The 21,473-nt window shown below is 37.6% G+C and overlaps 1 protein-coding gene across 2 annotated transcripts; it reads left to right on the forward strand.

Annotated features, from left to right (window-relative positions):
* The first annotated feature begins 5,994 nt into the window (after window positions 1-5,994).
* dnajc5aa (DnaJ (Hsp40) homolog, subfamily C, member 5aa) lies at window positions 5,995-20,829 on the forward strand. 2 transcript variants are annotated; one of them, XM_007231885.4, is made up of 5 exons: window positions 5,995-6,139; window positions 15,215-15,346; window positions 15,464-15,677; window positions 16,396-16,584; window positions 17,042-17,175. In XM_007231885.4, the coding sequence occupies exons 2-4, from the start codon at window positions 15,237-15,239 to the stop codon at window positions 16,570-16,572; spliced, it is 501 nt and encodes a 166-aa protein (XP_007231947.1). In that variant the 5' UTR covers window positions 5,995-6,139; window positions 15,215-15,236; the 3' UTR covers window positions 16,573-16,584; window positions 17,042-17,175. The 2 variants fall into 2 exon arrangements, with proteins under 2 accessions (XP_007231947.1, XP_007231946.1); XM_007231884.4 differs by having other exon boundaries at window positions 5,996-6,139; window positions 16,396-16,567; window positions 17,042-20,829.
* Window positions 20,830-21,473: the final 644 nt, after the last annotated feature.

Raw genomic sequence — 21,473 nt, forward strand, 5'->3', positions numbered from 1 at the left:
AAGATGGATGATCACAATCCATCAAACCAAGCTGAACTGCTTGGAATTTTGCACCAGTGGCATAAAGTTATCCAAAAGCAGTGTGTAAGACTGGTGGAGGAGAACATGCCAAGATGCATAATAATTGTAATTAAAAACCAGGGTTATTCCAGCAAATATTGATTTCTGAACTCTTAAAACTTTATGAATATGAACTTGTTTTCTTTGCATTATTTAAGGTCTGAACGCTCTGCATCTTTTTTATTAGTTCAGTCATTTCTCGTTTTCTGCAAATAAATGCTCTTAATAACAATATTTTTATTTGGATTTTGGGAGAAATGTTGTCTGTAGTTTATAAAATAAAACTACAATGTTCATTTTACTCAAACATATACCTATAAATAGCTAAATCAGAGAAACTGATTCAGAAACTGAAGTGGTCTCTTATTTTTTTCCAGAGCTGTATGTAATCCAATTATTGGGACCCATACTGTGTTTAATGTGCAAAAATGAATTGGAGTTAAATGGGAGTAACAATGTATGACGAATTACAAACACACTAAGGAGAACATGCAGTTTGGTGGATGCTGGACAACGGCTAGAATGAGATTTGATAGGGAAGAAAATGAATGGAAGTAAATAAGAGTAATCAGGAATAAAAAGAAAATGGAAAACTGAGTATGAATGACAAAATGGCATTTAATTTGTTCCTGGGGGCCATTCCTTCAGTCCTAAGTACATCTGAAACAGTGTGTATCAGTCAAGCGGCATTTATTGAAAAGCTGTATATAAGCCTGCTTCAAACCAACAGAATTAAAAATATACCAGTTAGAAAATGTAAAAACATATCTTAAAAACTGTGGGTCATGTTACATTGTGTAAACACTGGCCTGGAACACCTCCTAACTCCGGTGACTGGCAAGGAAACCCTGTCATATACACACACAAAATGGCTGTAACTGGATAACTATGTTGAAAGGTTACTGTGTATGTGGCTTGGGTACATTCTTCCTATTGCAATGATTGTATAAAGGTCACACATTTGTACAATTGCAATAATATATTTTGTTTTCTCGCAGAAATGTTGCCTATCTGGCTTTCTTAATACCAGCAAATTATAAAATATATCAAACAAAAAGATCAGTTCAATCTGTCTACCCACCACCTCAAAGCTCCCCAGAGCTCTTCCTACCTTCAGGATACTTTATGTCCTCAGAAGAGGCTTCTCTGGTCTTTAAACCAGACTTATCCTGCACTAGAATTCTGCATGATAGCTATAGGATGCTGGTGGACCTGACTACAAACAATGTAGTGATAATTTGTCTCAATTTTGACTGGAGTGTACTATATAGCGTAGTATTTTTAGTGTAATAACATTCTCAATAGAGCAACAACACATTTAATTATACTCAGTCTGTATGAATAACAGTTAGAAACTCAATTATATTATTAATTATATAGTCCAATTAGACCAATTACACATTAAAAACTATTTCCAAAAATGTCACAAAAAGAGCAATTAAATTGAACTCACCCTATTACTGTGAATATTGGATATTTGTTAATATTTAAAGTATAGTCGCAGTCCAATGAAAAACAAGTATCTTCATATTTGTTGATTTTTTGACAAACTGTCTCTTACACTAAGCCAAAATTTTTGGATGATTGGACCAATCACTTAAAAGACCTGAAATTAACTATTTTTACATTGACTTCCATTGAAAGTTAAGAATGTTTTTTCTCTCTCCTGGTAATATAATACAGGAAATTGACAAATCCTGCACCTAACAGCTGGGGTTATGCATAGGGCTCAGCCAGGATCTACTACTCACTCAACTAACAATAATAGCAAAACCACCACAATCTGATACTGGCTCGACAAGAATCCAGAAGCACAGCCTAACACTATGTTCATGGTCCATTGCCTCAACTGCCAAGTAACAGACCTACCAAAAAATAACCTATGAACACACAGAATCCCTCCTTAATCTAAGCTCACTTCCTTTAACTATGGCAACAACACACTTACCTAAGCACAATCACACACAATAAATCACATTATAAGTTGCGTGAGCAGAACACAGCAACCACTACCATCCGATACTGGCTCGACAAGAATCCAGAAGCATAGCGAACTATGTTCATGGTCCGTGCCTCAACTGCCAAGTACTCAGACGTCTACAAAAACTCATGAGACAAATTATTACAAGAGCAGGACCACACCAATCCCCTTCATCCAAACTCTAACACAAACTTCAGTGCAAGCTCTTCTCAGGGGTCATCAGGCAGGCACCTTCCTTCGTCAGTGTTTCGCTGAATTAGGCCCACAAAGTTGCTGTTTTGGAGATATTTGTTTTTCATTGGACAGTGACAATATATGTATTTTTTGATTGATTGATCGATTGATTTGCAAGGCTGCATTTGCAAAAACATGCCAGTTCCTTGTTTTTTTTATAAACAAACAAATAAATAAATAAATAGCAATAATTAAAAAAATACTACAAACATATGGCTCTAATAAATAATACATGCCTATGGATAGTATAGTTACAGCTAAAGTCTAAAAACACATTGCACACACTCTTGTATTAATCGATTGGGAATGGGGCAACTCAGTTTGCTGGAAATTGCTAAAAGTTAAAGAAAAAGGATAGCAGGAATTGCCAAACTGAACAGAATGTGTATTTCTCTAGATGCATATTTACTCTTTTCTAAATAAATGAATCATGAAGCCACTGTTCTGCTTTAAGTGGAGTGGCTTGTTTCCATTGTAAAAGAATTTGTCTGCAGGGCAACAGAGATGCACACACAAAGGGTTTTTTTTACCGGTTAAGCTGGAAATATGGTTCCAAATGTCAAACATGGAGAACCAGTATCCTGTCAGTCCAGAACATGATTAAAATATGTGTCAAGTCACGCATTTGTATGAGATACTTTGTAAAGGATTTGTTTTTCTCTGTAAGTTTTTATATTGTCTAAGCTAGTATTGTATGATTAGTTTCAGACCCTCAGTCTTCAAATCCTTTCACTTTTATTTGTTTTGTAGTTATGTTGCAACTTTATGCTAATAATGTTTGAATAGTTACTACAAAGCCTCCAGAGAAATACTTTACAGTTTAATAATAGAAAAACCTCATTGTCTGGCTTCGGTTGAAGGTCAGTTGTTCTCGGATGTGTTTTTGGGAGTGGTCTGCTTTTAATTGTTTTCACATCATCTATGGAGAGAATGGATTACTCAAATAAAACAAATGACTCAGCAGATGAAAAGGTTTACATGCTAAATGCTAACGTTTTGCAAAGTCTCTGCTATCTAGATTCTTTACCTCAGTTTGGCTCCTTTTCTTTGGCTGAAAGTGTATTTAAAAAAACAGCAGAAAATAGCTAGTCTTGACTGTTCTGAGCACCACACTGATTCCCAACGGTTGTATGACACATGCATACATAGCATATGCTGATGCATGCTGGGTAACGTCTTTAGTATTACACATTAAATGGACACAACTGTACAGGATATTGATATCAAATCATGAATTCTGCCAAACTAATGAGACTGATGGACACACTGCTCTTCTACATACTGTTTAACACATAGACTGTATATAAAGATGGACGCCGTGTCGCCGTTCCCATTCATTCAATGAAAATGAAGCCAAAATCTTCCGCCATTTTGGCGATTCAGAGACCAGAGTCTGCGCAGTAGAGACCAGAGGAGGGAGAAAGGCTGAGGAGAGACCGCCTACTCATTTAAATAACCCCGCCCCTGAGGGCTGCCTCGCGGTCACAGACTGCAGAGCGGGGCGGAGCGGAGCTGACGGTCTGTTATTGGTCCCGCCCATAAGCAGCCCTTTTACCATAACCACACCTTTTTTGAATAGAGCTGAATAAAGTTTTAAAAACCGAATTCTGTGGGGATATAAAAATTTGACAATATAAGCAGAGGTTACACTAGCTGTTGCATTTAAATAATGGAGGTAGAATTACAGTATATTAGAAAAAAACGTGATTGAAAGTTGTCTGTTTTGCCATTGAAACCTATGGGGATGGGTGGAGTTACACAGCTTTCTGCAGCCGAACAGCAGGGGGCGCCCGACCTGTGGTGGCTTCACTTTTAAGAGACTATGCTCTGTCCAGCTATATACAGTCTATGGTTTAACATCACAAATAACAACTTAATTTTATTTGTCCAAACCATCACTGATCATCAGTAAATTTTGCATTTCATTTGTAAATCAAGAGACAAGAGTCTGGAAGAAGAGTGGAGAGACACACAGTCCAAACTGCTTGAGGTCTAGTGTGAAGTTTCCACCAATCAGTGATGGTTTGGAGAGACATGTCATCTGCTGGTGTTGATCCACTGTGTTATATCAAGTCCAAAGGCAGTGCAGTGTTTTCCCATAAAATCTTACAGCACTTCATGCTTCCCTCTGCTTTTACTTTTATGGAGATTCGGATTTCATTTTCCAGCAAGGCTTGGGACATATGTCCACAATGCCAAAAGTAGAAATGTGTCTTATATAATATTCTAATTTTCTGAAACACTGATATTGTTTTTTTTTTCATTGACTGTAAGCAATAATCATCAACAAAAAACTAAATAGAATAAACACTTAAAATAGATCACGTAGATATGTGTAACACATCCATATATAATATTTGAGTTTCACATTGAATTCACTGAATCACTTTTTTTGTTAGTGCTGCAACTAATGATTATTTTGGAAGTCGACTAATCTGATGATTATGTTTTCGATTAGTCAATTAGTCAATGATTATTTCTGCCATGTCCTCCATCTCTAAAAACGATAGAAACATCTGAACATGAGATTTAAAAGGCATTTAAATGTCTGGATGTTCTGATTTATGTTTTGATATTTAGTAAGTAGATATGTAATCTGGAGACACAGACCAAGTTGAGTGCAACATTTGTAAGTGAGCCATTTACCCATCTCTCATTACACTTTTGTTGCTATATTTGTGTAATGCGGTTCTGTTAAAAGGCCAGGATTTTTGTCAATTGTCTGCCTGACATTACACCACTAAATTCTAAGGATTTCTATTCAAGCATTATATAAAATCCTTCATGTTTGATAAGGAAGATTACTGAAAAGCATAAATGTAACTGTAATAGAAAATATAAAAAATATATTTAAGTAAATCTGATAATATCAAAATATAATGAATGAAATCATAAAAATGGTTCTTTCCTGAACTTTATTTTAAAATCCATATTTTCCTGAATACAAATCAATCAATTCATGTCCTCCAAAATTTCAGTTAGGATGTTTGTCTAGTTTTTACATCTATTTTCAAAACTGCAGAATTTGGGTTTGATTACTGTTACTAATGTGGAATTACTCAGTGGACTATAGAGAAAACAGGCAGCTTCTCCAAGTTTCTTGTAGAAGATTTTAAAGTATATACTGTTTATTTGCACCCCTGGACACTAGTCACTTTACTGTACATCCTGTACATTTGCACTTCTGGACACTTTACTGTATATCCTGTACATTTGCACTCCTGGACACTTTACTGTACATACTGTACACTTGCACTCCTGGACACTTTACTGGACATCCTGTATATTTGCACCCCCGGACACTACACTACGCACCTAACTTAAATACAATACTTGCACAGGTTTATGTTTAATATTGTCATATCTGCTGATACCTGCTATACTTAATTTATTCTTTTACTGCACTACCTCATATCTACAACTGATTACTTTAACACTTTCTATAGTTTTTTGTCTAAAATAAGTCTTCATTTAGAATTTTATAGTTTAGAGTCTTAGATATCCCTCAATGTGCCCTTGCATTGTACGATACTTATTGTTTGTCTATCTATCTATCTACATTATATATAATCATATATTCTCTATATTATAATAATTATTATACACTATATATTAGAATAATTTTCATTATTAGATGTTATGATTTACAGAGAATCGCTTTAAACAGCACACACTCAATCACTCTAACACACACACACGCAGGGCCTTCCTCGCGACCCCCTTGTTGGCGGGGGAGGAGTCGCGCGAGACCCGCCGCTGCTGCAGCTCACCGTTCGCGTCCCGGGGATGCAGCCACGAATTTAACGTCGAGCTGAACCGCACTGAAACCGCAGGCAGCCGCAGCGCGTCGAGGCCGACGGAACGGTAAGATCACGGGGGGATTATTACATCTTAACGCGGGCGGGTCTCGGGCAGCGGGCAGTTTTATCCGGGCGGCTGCGCTGCGTCGCTTTATTCAGCGGGAGAGACGGAGCTGAGCTAACGGCTAACCAATATGGTAACCGAGCTAGGCTAGGCTAAGCTAACTTAGCGCTATACCGTTACACAGCGCTGCTGCTGGGTTAGCTAAAATATAACTACTAGCTCAGCTACTGCAGCAGCTAGCGGGCTGGAGATTAGCCGCTGTAAAAACGCTAAATCCGCCCGTTTAGAGGAATAATCCAGCGGAAGGGCTGCAGCAGGGCGGCTGGGAGTGTTTAGCGCCTTTAACTGCTGTTATTTTAGCCCGGGTTTGTGTGAAGCGCAGTGGCGGGTCGTGATTTCGTCTGCCTCCGCTGTTTGAGAGTGATATTGCGCTCGCTCGTCGTGAATGAGTGGTCGGGCCGTTTGCTCGGTTTCTAATGGAGGTTGCTTGGTGGTGTTAGTGGTGGTGGTGATGTTACAGGATGATATTGCCAAAAGTGCGCCATTTCTCATGCCAACAGCGACGCACCATCCATTGTTCTGAGTGTAAAATGCTCCTCTCTTCAAATTCATCAAATTCATAAATTCATCCTCCCGTAATAGAAATCCGGAGCTGTTAGCCATCCTGTCCTTCATATCATCAGCTCCCATCTAGCTAACCTAGTTATCCTAGTGGGAAAGGAGGATAGGATGTGTTGCTACCTGGTTTCGACTCTATTCCCACTACTTAAAAAATCCTGTATGTATTTTCAATATTAGGTGAATTGGTTTCTTGATATATAATTACTTTAAGATACTACCACTACTAACTAGTATTTTTAGTATCCCCAAAATACTGACTCTATCACCACTGCAAAAAAAAAACGTTATATATATTGTTTTAAAATACTAACTTGTCAGTATTTTATTTATCTCAAATTAAAGACCAATTATCTCAAAACAGTGTGTGAGATTTTTAAATTAAAGACTAGGTAAGTATCTCAAAATCATGAAAGCATCTCAATCTCAGAATAATTAGAGCACCTTCTAAATTAAAACCAAAAGTGCCTCAAAATAATGATATAGCATCTCAAATTAAAGACCATGTGTCTCTAAATAGTGAGAGAGCATACTAATTTAAACACCAGGTATCTTAAAACAATGAGAGCATCCTAATTTAAAAAATAAAAACCAAGTGTCTAAAAATAATGAGAGAACATCTAAAATTAAATATGAGTTGCTCAATCATAGGATAGCATTTTAAATTAAAAACCAAGTATCTCAATACAATGAGAGAGCATTTTAAATTAAAGACAATGTATCTCAAAATAATGATTTACTTAATAATGAAAAACAATAGGTGCTGTATTTTTTATATACATATTAAGTGGTGGGAATGGGCTTCTGTCGTTTACAGCTTAGCTGATGCTTCAGTAAAAAAAGAAGGGCATCTGTTCTCATGCCTTTTTTCACAACAATTACACTTGTTTTACAGATTTGTAACACGACTCTCACTACTGTAAAATGACCATAGCTTGCTACTGGTATCAGCTTTCCCCTGCATGGATCTGCTCTGCTGTTGTGATTGAGCTGTATAGTTATAGAATTCAGTGGTTCTCAAAATTTGAGACACATGAAGCACTGGTGATACACCAGATGACATCAGACTTTTCTTTTTCTTATATTAAAGATTTTGATATAATAATAATAGTAATCAGTTTCATATGCCCTACAAAACCCTGTGCTAAAGCATCCAGCTATCAATTGGTTCCTATAATTTCTGCGTTAGGATTGCTAATTAATGTAGAAGTTAAGAGAATGCCGTAATTCACTACACTGCACCCCAATACATCTCCTAGTCACAGACTTTCTGAGATGTCTCAGGCATACTGCACTGACTTGAAACAATAATCAATCATACACTACCATGGGCGCAAATGTGTGTGTTATGCCACATAGATTCCTGTGAAATGAATTGTCGGCAGTACTTCAAAGTTTTAGATTGATTGCGGGTGGTAAATGCTCTAAAAGGTCTAAGATCCATTGGTCAAATGGATTCCACCTAAATTTAGGATTCATATTCCTTATCGTTATAATGTCCTCACTCTCGTCAGTGATTTGGGAATTGGTAGTCCTACTCTTTCAAGCAATCCAGTCCCCCTTTGCTCTCTTTGTGCAGGCCTTATTGAAACCCTGTGTATGGTCAGGAGGGGGATGAGTGGCCGGCAGTGCTGAGTAAACTGGCAGAAAAGGGAGAGTCAGCTGAAGGGTGCTCAGTGAATATACACTAGAACTGCTTGTGATAGTTGGAAATCAGCCCAAGCCTCTCCAGATATATCCCTGATAAAAAAAGAGCAATGCACAGACTCATATGCTTGCTCACTGACTGTATGCTAGATATATATATATATATATATAACCTATTTTAGAGCATATTGTGTAACTTGCAGTTTGGCCACCATGTAGTGTTGTACTGCAGAGTAAAAAGAATACTATTTTTTACTAGGGATGGTTGCCTGGGCCTTTTAAGTTGCATATTTTGTCAATGTGTGTTATATCCTTTTCCAGATAGGGTTTGATTTAATCCAGACATTCACATTGTCCAACAAATGCAGTGGTTGGTGGAGCGTAGCAGGTGACAGCACTGTATTCCATCTGGCAGACTAGGGTTAATTTTCCTGGCCAGGCAACCGCACCACACTGCACCAGTTTGAGTCCATTGGCAAGCTCTTTACACTGCATTTGTCTGCCTGTGTCACATAGTTCACGTACATAGTGAACACTAGGGCTGCGACGATTAGTCATTTTTTTTTTTTTTTTCGTTGACTCCAAATGTTTATTGTCAACTAATCATTAATTTGCAGCACTACACAAAGTACAGGGGACACTTATACAGTTTGCAGTCTTCAAAAGTGCCCAAACACAACAGATTACATATTTCCATACTAAATATTAGCACTCTCAACATATGAAGGGCAATGTTCTAAACATTTTGAAGGGTGTTAATTCCATTGTTCAGATATTTCTATGTTTTTAAAGCAAATACAGAGAATTCTAGAAACAGGAGCTATACACACAGCAGGCAGAGATGGGTCAAGGCAGACATAATCAGTAACTAATCAACTAATCGGAAAAATAATTGCCGCATTAGTCAACTACCAAAATAATCATTAGCTGCAGCCCTAGTAAACGCACAAATCCATGTTTAAAAAGTTCCCTAAAGAACTGTTTAACTATTTTTTGCGTCTTCTGTTTTTCAGTCTTTGTGGTTCTATATAGTACTATATAATCCTACTCTTGTCATTTTTAGTAATGCACTATATCTTTTCTGTACAGCTGGTAATAATAAATCCTGATGCCAGAACTCCCTCTTTTCTTGTGAGCGCTGGACACAGGCCTTGCGTGTAGTAGTTAATGGTAGGCCTGCACCGAAATGCAAATTTTGGACTGATGCCAATATCCAATCCTTTTTATGTACACTCGTTCAAAAAGGGGGTTCTTCAACGGTTGTTCATCAGAGCCAGTGGATCCATTCTTTTAATGGATTTGTGAATTCTTAAATAGTTCTTCGTAAACAGGTAAAACCTCTTATACATGGTTTATATATTGTTTGGACACTTTTTAGTGTGTGAATGTGTGCAAGGAACAGATGCGTTCACATTACAGACAGATGCAGGTCACTTATATGTATGAGCGTGATCTGTCAAAAAAGTAAAATCTGAATTGAATAATAAGGTTTGTAATGTGAATATAGTCTTTGTTATCCCAATTTTCTGATCTTATGGACTGTAATAAACACAGATGTGTCAAATACATCCAACATTGATTTGATATGTTAGTTACATATAAACATTTGTCTCTTTGCTTTGTATTTATGCAATTATGCAATTATCTGCTGATACCTATATGATTCAGATAATATTGTCCGTCTATGCGTAATGGATTACTCTTTGCGTCATTATTGCTGATCTGTAGATGACTGTGTGGCTGTGGCTGAGCAGTTTTAACCTGCTGTTGAAACACTACAGCTGCAGTATCCATGTTGGTGCGTCGCATTGCTGGAGGCAGCCTATATGGTTCAGACCTATCTATGTTCTGAGCAGCTGGCTGAGGGGAAACGCCTGCTTTCTATCAGGTTGGTATATTATAGGCCACAATGGGTGACACTTCCAGAGAACAGAGGCATATGATCAGTATTGATTTCTCCTGGTGAAAGGCGGCAATAAAGGAGCAGCTGACGGGAGAAAAAGTGAGTCAGCTGATGAATCATGGGTAATTCCTCTGATCACTGTACAGGGCCGGGTGATGATGTCATTGTGTCATTTGTGTACGGGCACTGTCAGGATCTGTGGCAAGCAGGGAAAGTGTTCTACTTAGCATCTGTGAAACAGATATAATGATTATTTCCTGACAGTGTATCCTGTGTTATTTTTTATAGGCAATAGACATGTAATTTGAAACATTTATATGTGTGGATTTTCTTTGGCTTTGGCACTACAGTCTGTTATATTCCCAACAGTGCATTCTCTGAATTCATCATGCATTATTCGAGCAGTGGCATTGAATCTATTTATATCACTTTGAAGTTACTTTTTCATTAAAAAGCTGGGTTCATTTATTCACGCCGTCATCTTCTATTGAGACAAAATTTTCATCTGATGTCTGCCATGTTTAAACGGTTCACTATATGCCCGATCATGCTGATTTCAGACGATATTAGAAAGGGAGTCTAATAGTCTTTGCTAATCTACCATTTAGATGCTGATTAATTCTAGGGAATGATGCTTTCTAGGAGCTCTTAGATCTGTGGGAGACTAGGGTTGGGATCTTGTCTGCTATTCAGTGTCAGTTTAGTCAGATCAGTTTCTGAAAACAACAATTTAAGTCTGCTGTGATGTGGGTCTACTTGTTTCTAGGGTTGAAATGGTGCATGTATTTTTACCGAACGACTGTTCAACAGTACTAAAGTCACAGTTTGGTGCACGCACTTGCACAGAGAATACAAGGTAGGGTTGCATCTGTTTGGATTTATTTCCTTTTGTTATTCTTCATCATCTACTCTGTTCTCCATCAAAGTGAAATGACTGAACATAAAATCGTAATTCTGGAACATTCTGTCCTTCTTCCATTTTATTTCAAACCATACAATTACGTTGGATCAGATGAGGATAGAGGTTTGATAGTGTTGTTAGACATTTGTTGTATATGTGCTGAAACACCTTAGACTAAGGTTTACACAAGGATTGGGATCTTGTTTTCCATTCAATATCCGTTTATTCAGTTCAGTTCCTGAAGCCTACAGTATAAGTCTGCTGTGCATTGTTACTAGGGGTAAAATGGTACATGTATTTGTACTGAAGTGCCTTGCACGAAATATACATCATGGGCTGGTTCACTTTTCCTTTCTTTTGTTATCATTTATCACTCATTGTTCTGTCTGCAAGTGAAATGATGGTAGCTCCACACATCCCCATATTTTTCATCATCTTATTGCTTCTTTTCAATCTCGTACCTCTCCTGTAAACTGTTTTTCTATATCCATTATCTAATTATACTTATACTACATTCATACAGCCAAAATCCAAACATTTTAAATCTTTTGGAATCTTTTGGCCATATGAAACGCAGACTTGTTATTTGAGTGGCAGTGTAAATGAATAAAGAATATTAAATCTAACAATTTCAATTCAAATTTGGACCATTCAGCATGTGGTATTGAAATTGGAAATCTGCCTTGTGGAAGTACAGCTCAGTCTGAGCAGCCAGAACAGAATTTGTGTGACTTTCTACGTCAGTTGTGGGATAGCAAGGTAATAGATTTGACAAAATTTCATGTATTTCTCTTTCTCCCCACTGCTGTTAAAACAAATCGGCCTAGGATCTCCACCTTGTGGGCAGCTATAATTGTGCATTTGTTGAGAAGCTGAAAGATACTGAATCAGCATCTAAAATGAAAACGTGGATTGTTAACTAATGTTACCAACAGTCTCAGAATCAGAATGTGGATGCAGTAAAATTGGGTAATGATTTTTTTTTTTTTTTTTTTTTTTTTTTTTTTAGCAGTATTATAGGCTAAGGCTTTAGCCCCTAATGCTGAATCGTGTCAGTAATTTCGGCATACTGTTGATTTATACTGCAACACCTGAACACAGAGCTTACCAATATTACAGATCTCAGATGTGTGTGTACATTAAATCACCACATCTCATCACCACAGAGAGATCCTCCTACTGTAGTTTGTTGCAGTATCGATCAGTCTTCCATTTAAACCACTAATTAACGTAAGTGGCTTCAGTGTTTAAATCTCTGTGCTGAAATTGCAGCTGGAAGCGCCAGGTTCTCTGTGTCAGTGAGACAGACCACAAAATCCTTTTTAAAAAGCAAAAACCCTGCCCTGCTGGTCTTGATGTTCCTCTACTGTAGCACCCCCAGTTTTTTCAGCACGAGCTCATCATTTAGTTAAGTAGTTGGATTAATTGCGTTGGAATTAGGTGAAGCTCTAAAATCTGTGTGGCAGTGGTAGCAGGACCAGGATTGAGAACCACTGTTAAGAGTATTCGCAACCTGCCTTCTTGTTTGCAAAGACGTGCTTGTGCAAGCCAACAAACTCCATCTGGAGAAAATTATTCACTTGTGTGATTTTTTATTATTTTTTTTCAGTGCAACGCTGAATCCCTAAAATTTGTGGCTGTCCTTAAGCTGCTTCATGGTTTTATTTAAATTTTAAGTCCCAGTAAATGCTGCCTTTTCAAAACCATTTGAAATGGAAAGGAGGACAGCTGTGTAGCTGTATAGGTAATAACAGCTATATAATCACATTTCATTTGATTGGCTGACAATGTGAGTTTACTCTTAGTGGATATCAAGGAAAAGCAGGATTGTTGGCCACAGTGTGGAGTGTATTAAAGAGAAAATAAAAGCTTTTCATTTTTCCCTGCTTGCTGAATGCATGCACAGGATCATTAAATAAAAACACACTTCTCCTCCACTTTAATCTCTATCCACACTCCCTCATCCAGTGCCACTGCCAATGAGGTGCAGCAGGACAGAGTACTCTTTCATAGTTGAATACAGACTAATGTCTATCTCTCAATGTTTGTAAAATGCTCACATGCAAGAAATGGGATAAAAGCATGTCCATTCCACAATCATCTTTAGGTCACATGTCCAATTTCTCTTAAAAATGTCAGTTTAAGGAAAAATAAATAGATATGGAAGGGTGAAGTGTCCATGTATTAGAATCAGATGATAATTTAGCCTATCCTCAGTGCTGGTCAGATCATATGATCCATGTGTTGTAAGTTGGTGAGGTGGCAAGAGGTTGCAGTTCCTCATCCGTCCGCTAGATGGCAATGTAAAAAAAACAGTGTAGAAATCTACATATTGCCTAAATTAAACTTGCATATTTGTAGGTGTGTAAAATGAATGGGTCTTATATTGAAAGCAGAGTACAGGCTTTTAATGCCACTAACTGGGTACCCCTCTTAAGAGTACTTCATTTGCACAACAGAGCCTGGCAAAGACCACTAATGACACTGAGATCCACAGTGCAATTCTGCATGGGAATTTACTAGCTTTCTCAGCTGGTGCTGTCAAATCAAATGTATAACAAAGTGCACAAGCACAATAATCACATTGCAGGACATGCAATGTATGACCAACAGAATCACAACATTGAGGATTAAAATAGATGGAATTAAAAAATAAGAATGGACATTAAAATTGGAATGCATTTTGAGAGAAAAAATTACATTTACATTGTAGGGCCCTGGCAAGCCCTTACAGGGTGAATTTAACCATATACCTATTATGCCATAATGAGCTTAATCAAAAATTATATTTTCATTTTTCATGACATACAGATCTACCAAAATCAGAGAGTATTGCAGTATGTGTTGCAGAACAGCAAAATATCGCAATATTAGTTTTTTCCCTATGGCCTTGTTTTTTTTCTTTAAGTCATTTTACATGACTTTGCTTCCAGTTAAGATAAGCTGCTTCATAATGATGTTTTTTCACACTAAACATATTCAAACAAATTCCAAAACAAATATTAAAGAGTACTAGATAGAAAATCTAAAACTGTTTGGTTGGGTTTTATTTTTCTGGCCAGGGCATGGCAGCACATTCATTCCAGTTGCCTTAAGCACACAGACCCAACTATCCCATCTCATTGCACTCAGTGTCAACCACAGTTGATGAAATTGGTTCATCTGACAGAGCTGCTTACGTGGTAAAACTGGGATGTCAGGCTGACTCTGTTCAGGTGGCAAACTTGATCATGAACCTCAGCCAGTTACACTCTGCACTCCTACAGCAGAGTGTTGGATGAGTGGCTTGAGAACAGGTGGATTAGGTGTAATCTGTGTCTGTGGGGGTCAGCTGCTAACCCAGGAAGGGGATTGGTTGTTTGGACCCTTAAACAGACATTATGAACTAAATTTGGGATTAGGCTTAAAGTGGTCCTGATACTCAACCACTGAACTCACATTTTTACAGATGAGCTGCTGCATGCTGGAATTATATAAAACTGAGAAAATGTGGTAATGTTTAAGATGATGATGATGATGATTGAGGAGTTGTTTGAGGGTAACATGGTTATAAAGATTTTTATCACTGGATGAGTGGGATTAAAAACTTTGCATCCTGTTTTGTGTCATTGTTTTGCATATAATACTAGATCTTTAACCACTTCCAATCATTTGTGAGGTTAAAGTAATGAATCAGTTTCGATGATTATTATATGTCCAAGTGACAAGCATTCATCCATCTATATATCAACATATTGGAATAAGGTCTAGGGTTGCATGATACTGGGAAAACTGACATTGTGATATTTTGTTGTTTTTTGGTTTCTACATTGATTGTTCGTAGTAACAATAACACTGTCTGTATGTTTAGTGTTGGAGTAAACTATGTTATTGTATCAATATTGTATTAAGTAGCAAAAAAGTTTAATTTAAGACATTGCACATTCTTTGATGTGTGTATTGTTCTTTAAGTATATATTGCACAGCCCTATTAAGACCTGTTTGTATTTTTTTTGTCTTTCTGTAGATTGTTGAGGACGTGAATCGCCATGGCTGAGCAGCAGAGGCAGCGTACCCTCTCCACCTCCGGAGAATCTCTCTACCACGTGTTGGGTGTTGACAAGATTGCCACTAATGATGACATAAAGAAGTCCTACAGGTAATTTTGTAGAATTGTCTGTTAAACTTGCTTTTCTACAGTACCCAGCTGACCATCTCCATTTACCCTCACACAATAATTTTACAATTATACATTGTCGTACTTTTCCTCTCATAGGAAACTTGCACTGAAATATCACCCTGACAAGAATCCGGACAATCCTGAAGCAGCAGACAAATTTAAAGAAATCAACAACGCCCATGCCATCCTGAATGACCCCACCAAACGCAACATCTACGACAAGTATGGCTCCCTGGGCCTCTATGTAGCCGAACAGTTTGGCGAGGAGAACGTCAACACCTACTTTGTCTTGTCCAGCTGGTGGGCCAAGGTGAGACTGGATATGCATATGGATTAGGCCTAGCCTTGGACTAAACAACATTTTAGATGTACATTTTTTCCTTCGATAGAAAATATAGGAAACAGCAAGGCGTACCCTGCATTTACACTGGCAGGCAACAGAGCGACAAGTGACAAATCGAGTTGAGATTTTCTCAACTTGATGCAAATGACTTATGAAGCCTTGAAGCTTCATTCTACACAGTGGGGTCCGAGATCCCCTCCTTCTTCTCTGCTAACATTAAATTCCTATCATACTTTGTTCATATCGCCAGCAGTATGATTCTGAAGACGACAGAGAGGCTTAGAACCGACATTTTTTCCCCGTTTTTATATGCTCGAATGCTAGATTAGCCTCTGTGCTAAGTGGCCAAGCCAAAACACGCACACAGTCAAAAACGCGCTCACGAGACAAATATGGGGCGATGCAAGCAAATTGTAACCAATGTGAGCACAGGGTTAATCCCTGCCCGGGAAAATACTAAAAGTGTTAAGTTTGACGTATTCTTTTTTGTGAAGTAATGCTTGTGTGAATTGATGGATAAGGAAATGCATAATTCGTGACATTTGTCACACTAAAACACACAATTGGATGATATGGCTGGATATATTCATGTTTATTACCTTGTTTTGTGCTGCTTCTTTTTTATGACTAATCATCATCCTTTTTTTCTTTCATGTTCTCTTCTGCACGCTGTCTCCCCCTGTAGGCACTGTTTGTGTTCTGTGGGCTGGCCACAGGCTGCTACTTCTGCTGCTGTCTGTGCTGCTGCTGTAACTGCTGCTGTGGGAAGTGTAAACCACGGCCACCTGAGGGACAGGACCCGGAGTTCTACGTCTCTCCTGAAGACTTGGAGGCGCAGCTGCAGTCTGATGAGAGAGGTTAGGTGTTTGTCTTGGTATGCTGTGTTATGGTTTTATAATTAGGAATGTTTAAGTGCTTTGATGCATTAAAATTGTTTGCGATCAAGTGTGTGTGGTAAAATGTGGGTATGTGCTCATTTGCAGCAACCATACTGGGAGGAAATTGAAACAGAAAATTATTGTTCATATATAAATACTGCTTTTACTTCTTGTATTTATTAGATGCAAAGTGCCTGATTGGTTTTATGTCATAAATATATTATATAAAATATTGATGTACAATAACAGTATTGGATCAAATAATGGTGACATATTAGACCATTTAAACCTAAACACTGCATGTGAAATGTATATATTCTTAGATTTAGCACATTTTATTGTGGAAATGTACTTATACAATTTATTTTATTCTCTCTTTCAGAGAGGGGAATGTGTGTTGCAGTTGTATTGTAAATTTTTTATCAATTAATATTTTTTTTTGTTCCTTAACAGAGGCGGGTGGAGGTGAGCCCATTGTCCTGCAGCCTTCAGCTACAGAAACCACTCAACTAACATCCGATGGCCACCACACCACCTACCGGACCGACACTGGCTTCAACTAATGCTCACCGCCCTCCCCTGCCTCTGACACGTGGCCCTCCATCTGCCACACTGCTCCCTCCCCCCAGTCTGAGGAACAACCAGAGGAGCGACTCCCTCAACAACAAAAAAGAAAAAGGCACCATTGGCCAGGAGGAAAGCCAGTGATCGTGGAAAACAAGCTGAACTCTTTCAAATATCCCTCATTCTACCCTTATCTCACATCCACCACCATCATCATTCTTTCAGAGTGGCTTGTATTTGCCTCAGTGTAGCTTGGGAAAAAAAGCGTAAAAAAAAAACAAAACCACTAAGACGTTTGTTCTCCTGTTGTACTCCTTTTTTGGCCTTTGACTTCCAAACTTGCCTTCCCATCATCCTTTCCTCCAGCCAAACTTGCTCGCTGTCCAGTAGCATGCACTGTTTCCCCGCCATTGGTAGTTGAGGTTGATTTTAATTTTTTACTAATGGATATATTAATGCACACATTTGTTCCTGTTCAGAAGTCAGTTATGGATGTGTGTGTGTGGTTAACAGTTGGCTCACTTGGCTTTTTTTTGGAAGTGTGTAGGTAAGAAATGCTGGTCTAACGTTGGAGTAGTGGTTGTTTCATCAGTCCCATTGCATTTCTAGGAAGAGAAAAAGCTGATGGTGAGTAGTTGTAGTTGTAGTTGTTATAGGTTTTAATTTAGGGCCCAGGCTCCTTGTTCAGTGTCCACCTCATTAACCAAGTTTTTATTTTTAACTTTTTTTTTTTCAATCCACTGATCCTGACAGAAAAGTCCTCTCCTTGCTCATCATTTCCCTTTGTTCATATTACATGAGAAAATTGCAAAAGATGCCACCAATATTTCAGAAGAACTATTTTCTTAATATTTATTTATTTATTCCATCTAAAAACTGTACTGTGTTAAGGTGTCGACCAACTGGAAAAGCTGAGCAAAAACTAAGTCTGCATCAGTCGACTCAGAATGACCTTTAACATCATAAGCTTGTGCGTTATGTGGGTGTGTATGGGTATGTTGTACTAGCGTAGCCTTTTTAGGCTATTTGGTCCTTCTTAGACTTTACGGCATGTTCTGAGTCTTAGCATTGGTCTTATTGTTATTGCTCTTTTGGCTTTGTAATATCCCTCATCTCATACTGTAAGGGACATACAGACACAAACACAAACACATTTTGTTGGTCTGTCGTATCTCTACTACCCAAATGTATATGTAAGAAGGAAGGAAAAATCTAACGGTTTTTATATAGATATACAATATACACACGCTGTGTGTATGTACAGTATATGTATATTTTGTGCATTTTTACTTTGTAATTGTTGACTCATATTTATTATAGTGTTCTTGATCCTTGTGTCATGTGACTGGTTTACTAGGGTGCCCCCTCCCCATCTTTGTGGTCACTTGAGACCCTTAAGCCAAGAGGTAATGTTGATTGTGAGTAAATTTGCCTGTGGTAGTTGGAAGTTGTTTTTTTTCTGGGGAAAGCCATGCCTTTTAATTGCTGTTTACTCCTCAGTGTTAAAACAGGACTAGGTCAGTTGGTCAGTCGGCAGAGTTGAGACAGTAAATGATGTTCATACATGCAGCTTCTAAATCAGAAAACAAAACCCATTTTCTGCAGCTTTGAGAGTAGAGGGGAGGGTCCTTGCAGTAAATGTTACTGTTTATGTTTAAGGTTTTAATTCGTTATGGACGGTATGTTGTGAGTCATATGAAATTTCTGAACTGTTGTTTTGTGAGATGTAGGCTCTGAAAAATAAAGGTGCTTTAAATGGTTTTTGAGTGATGCCATAGAAGAATCACTTTTAGTTCAATAAAAACCATATTTGAAATGAGATACGAGTGAAGTGATTCTTCAAACCCACAAAATAATTCAAATATTAGTTTAAATTTGAAATAAATACAGCACAACAATCAAATATAGCCTTGACTTAAATCACCTTCTGATATTTAATTGCGAAAGACCCTGTTTTTAACCATTTATCCGTGTTCCATACAAAAAGAAACGTTTTACTTATTAACATAATTGCTAATCCACGAACAAGCTTTGTCAGTCATGTGACTGTACTATGCAGATCAACAAGTGTAACCTTAAAATATTTTTTTTGTAAACTAACTCACTTATCTTATTATATATGAACGATTTTATTTCGATTTACTGATTATAACAAAATATAACCATTTTTTTGGGGAAAAGGTCCCTACTATTACCACTATGGCCCACTAGGCATCCCCCACCCAAAAGTTAAAAACCACTGCTGACATATAACAGGGTCTTCTTAAACATCTTTCTTACATCTCTTATCACATGGCATTAATCAGAGAAACATTTAATCAGGCATGTTTTTTTTTTCGAGTTTAATTGTGTAGTTTGTAAGCTGATTAAAGCGAGGCTTCTGCAACACAGTCAGCATTTCACTCCTCATGTAATGTTAGTAAATAAAGGAACTGATACGTTTTCAGTGAGCAGCTAAATGTTTAACAGATTGTGTTCTGAGCCAAAGTGTGTGACATTTCTTTATTTTACGATAACCACTTAGCCTGATGCTTGTTACTTTTTGTGTCTCGTTTTATTATTATGTAACGTTACCTTCTTTTTGCGAAGTAATCAATCCTGAGAGTGAGTAGTGCTCTGTTTACGTTCTGTGTCCTGAGTGAAGCTGGTAGTTTGGATTGTTATGGGTGCTGTATCCTTAATTATATACAGTAGTTCAAGGTGGCCATATACATAAACCTACATGTCTCTAATCAACTGTTCTTTACCTTAACCAAGTGCTTTAACCTCCTACAGATTTTGCTAGATCTTGTCTGCATTTCTAACTACGAAAATATAAGAAGATTAAGCTGCTTATCATTTCTAGATCATCCTCAGCTTGTACATTTTACATGAACATTTCCACCGCATTTGCCAATCCTTCAGCCCACTTTTTAGGGTGTGTTGATGCTCATTTTGTGACTTACTGGCTGACCATGCAATGATTTTATGCAGAAAATTATTTTAGCTGCACTCAGAACAGAAACTTAGTAGTAATCATGTCACCAGCCATGCTCGGTCATCTGTCTCTTTCTTCAGAGTTTCACAGAGTTGTGTACACTGAGCCTGCGAGCACAGTCCTCTTCTTACTCTATCACTGGGACACTCTTCTCTGTGCATTCTCTGTGCACCTCTCTCTTGCTCACTCCCTGTCTTTCCCTGTTGTTCCCCTGCTCTTGATGGCTTTTGATGGATGTTTGCCTCTGTGATCCTCTCCTGTGCATTATTTCCCTTCTCCCTTCCACACTTCCATTGATATATGCCTACTATGGCTTCTACATTGAAATGTTGGAAAAATGCAACATGTTTTAGTTGAATGCAATGGAATAACATGACCAGGAAAAAAAATATCCTTATAGTCTTCGGAAGGAAGAAAAATGTGTGTAATTATAGTGAGACGGTAAATTGCATTTTTCTATTTAATTTATTACCTTATTTTGTCATGTTTTTAAAGATTTGTCCTTGTTTCAGATGGTATGTTATTTGGATGTGGCTATGAAACTATGCGACTCATAGTTCAATGGTTAAGGTCTCATGTACATACACTGAATAATGAAGTATAATAATAGACCTTTTATGTTGTAGCATGGTTATTGTCTGTCTGAAAGAAGAAAAAAATATCTGGTTTGCTGGTGTAAAATAAATGTTTATGAACATTTCCTGGGTCTTTGAACAAACTTTTTTTATATAGTTTAACAAGGGTACCCACACATCCTTAAAAAGTCTTGCATTTTGTTTTTAATTTTTAGGGTTTACATTTTTTTTTTTTGGACTGTAGGAGAAGAGGTATTACACTATGTCGGGGTGGAGGCTTCCAGGTTTCAGCATTTGTTATATTCCACAACCATAACTATTTCTGCAGGGTCCTATATAGTATTTGTTTCGGATAAATACAAATTTAATTAGAAGCATTTAAGAATGACTAGTATTGTGGCTGTCTGAAATCTTTCAGAAATTAGAATATACATTTTCTTACATAAAAGTATTACTGTATGTAAGAAACATAAAACTAAAACTGTGTTAGTTTCAATTAAATAACTCCGCTTAGGAGGCAGAGACATTGTTTTTGTAATTATTAAAGCGTAATTAAATCCCCTTATTTCAGCTCACTGCACCCTTACCTCAGTTGGTAAGGGCACTGCAGTGATGTATGGGTTTAGGAGTAAAGCAGGGAGGAAAAGTCAATTGGGCTGATTCTTCTCCACCACCATCCCAATCTTCCACAGTGGAAGGGGTTTCTGATCAGGCAGGATTTCTTCATCCTTACCAGTGTAAACTATTGGCTCAAACCTAGTGTAGGGCT

This window comes from Astyanax mexicanus, chromosome 12 (genome assembly GCF_023375975.1).
Source record: "Astyanax mexicanus isolate ESR-SI-001 chromosome 12, AstMex3_surface, whole genome shotgun sequence".
Classification (NCBI taxonomy): domain Eukaryota; kingdom Metazoa; phylum Chordata; class Actinopteri; order Characiformes; family Acestrorhamphidae; genus Astyanax; species Astyanax mexicanus.

What these genes read in the sequence shown, in the direction of transcription:
- dnajc5aa (XM_007231884.4), top strand. Translation starts at nt 15,237, where the DNA reads ATGGCTGAGCAGCAGAGGCAGCGTACCCTCTCCACCTCCGGAGAATCT. An exon ending in TGTCCAGCTGGTGGGCCAAG is followed by an intron (nt 15,678 to 16,395) that starts GTGAGACTGGAT and finishes CTCCCCCTGTAG; the next exon opens with GCACTGTTTGTGTTCTGTGG. An exon ending in GCTGCAGTCTGATGAGAGAG is followed by an intron (nt 16,568 to 17,041) that starts GTTAGGTGTTTG and finishes GTTCCTTAACAG; the next exon opens with AGGCGGGTGGAGGTGAGCCC.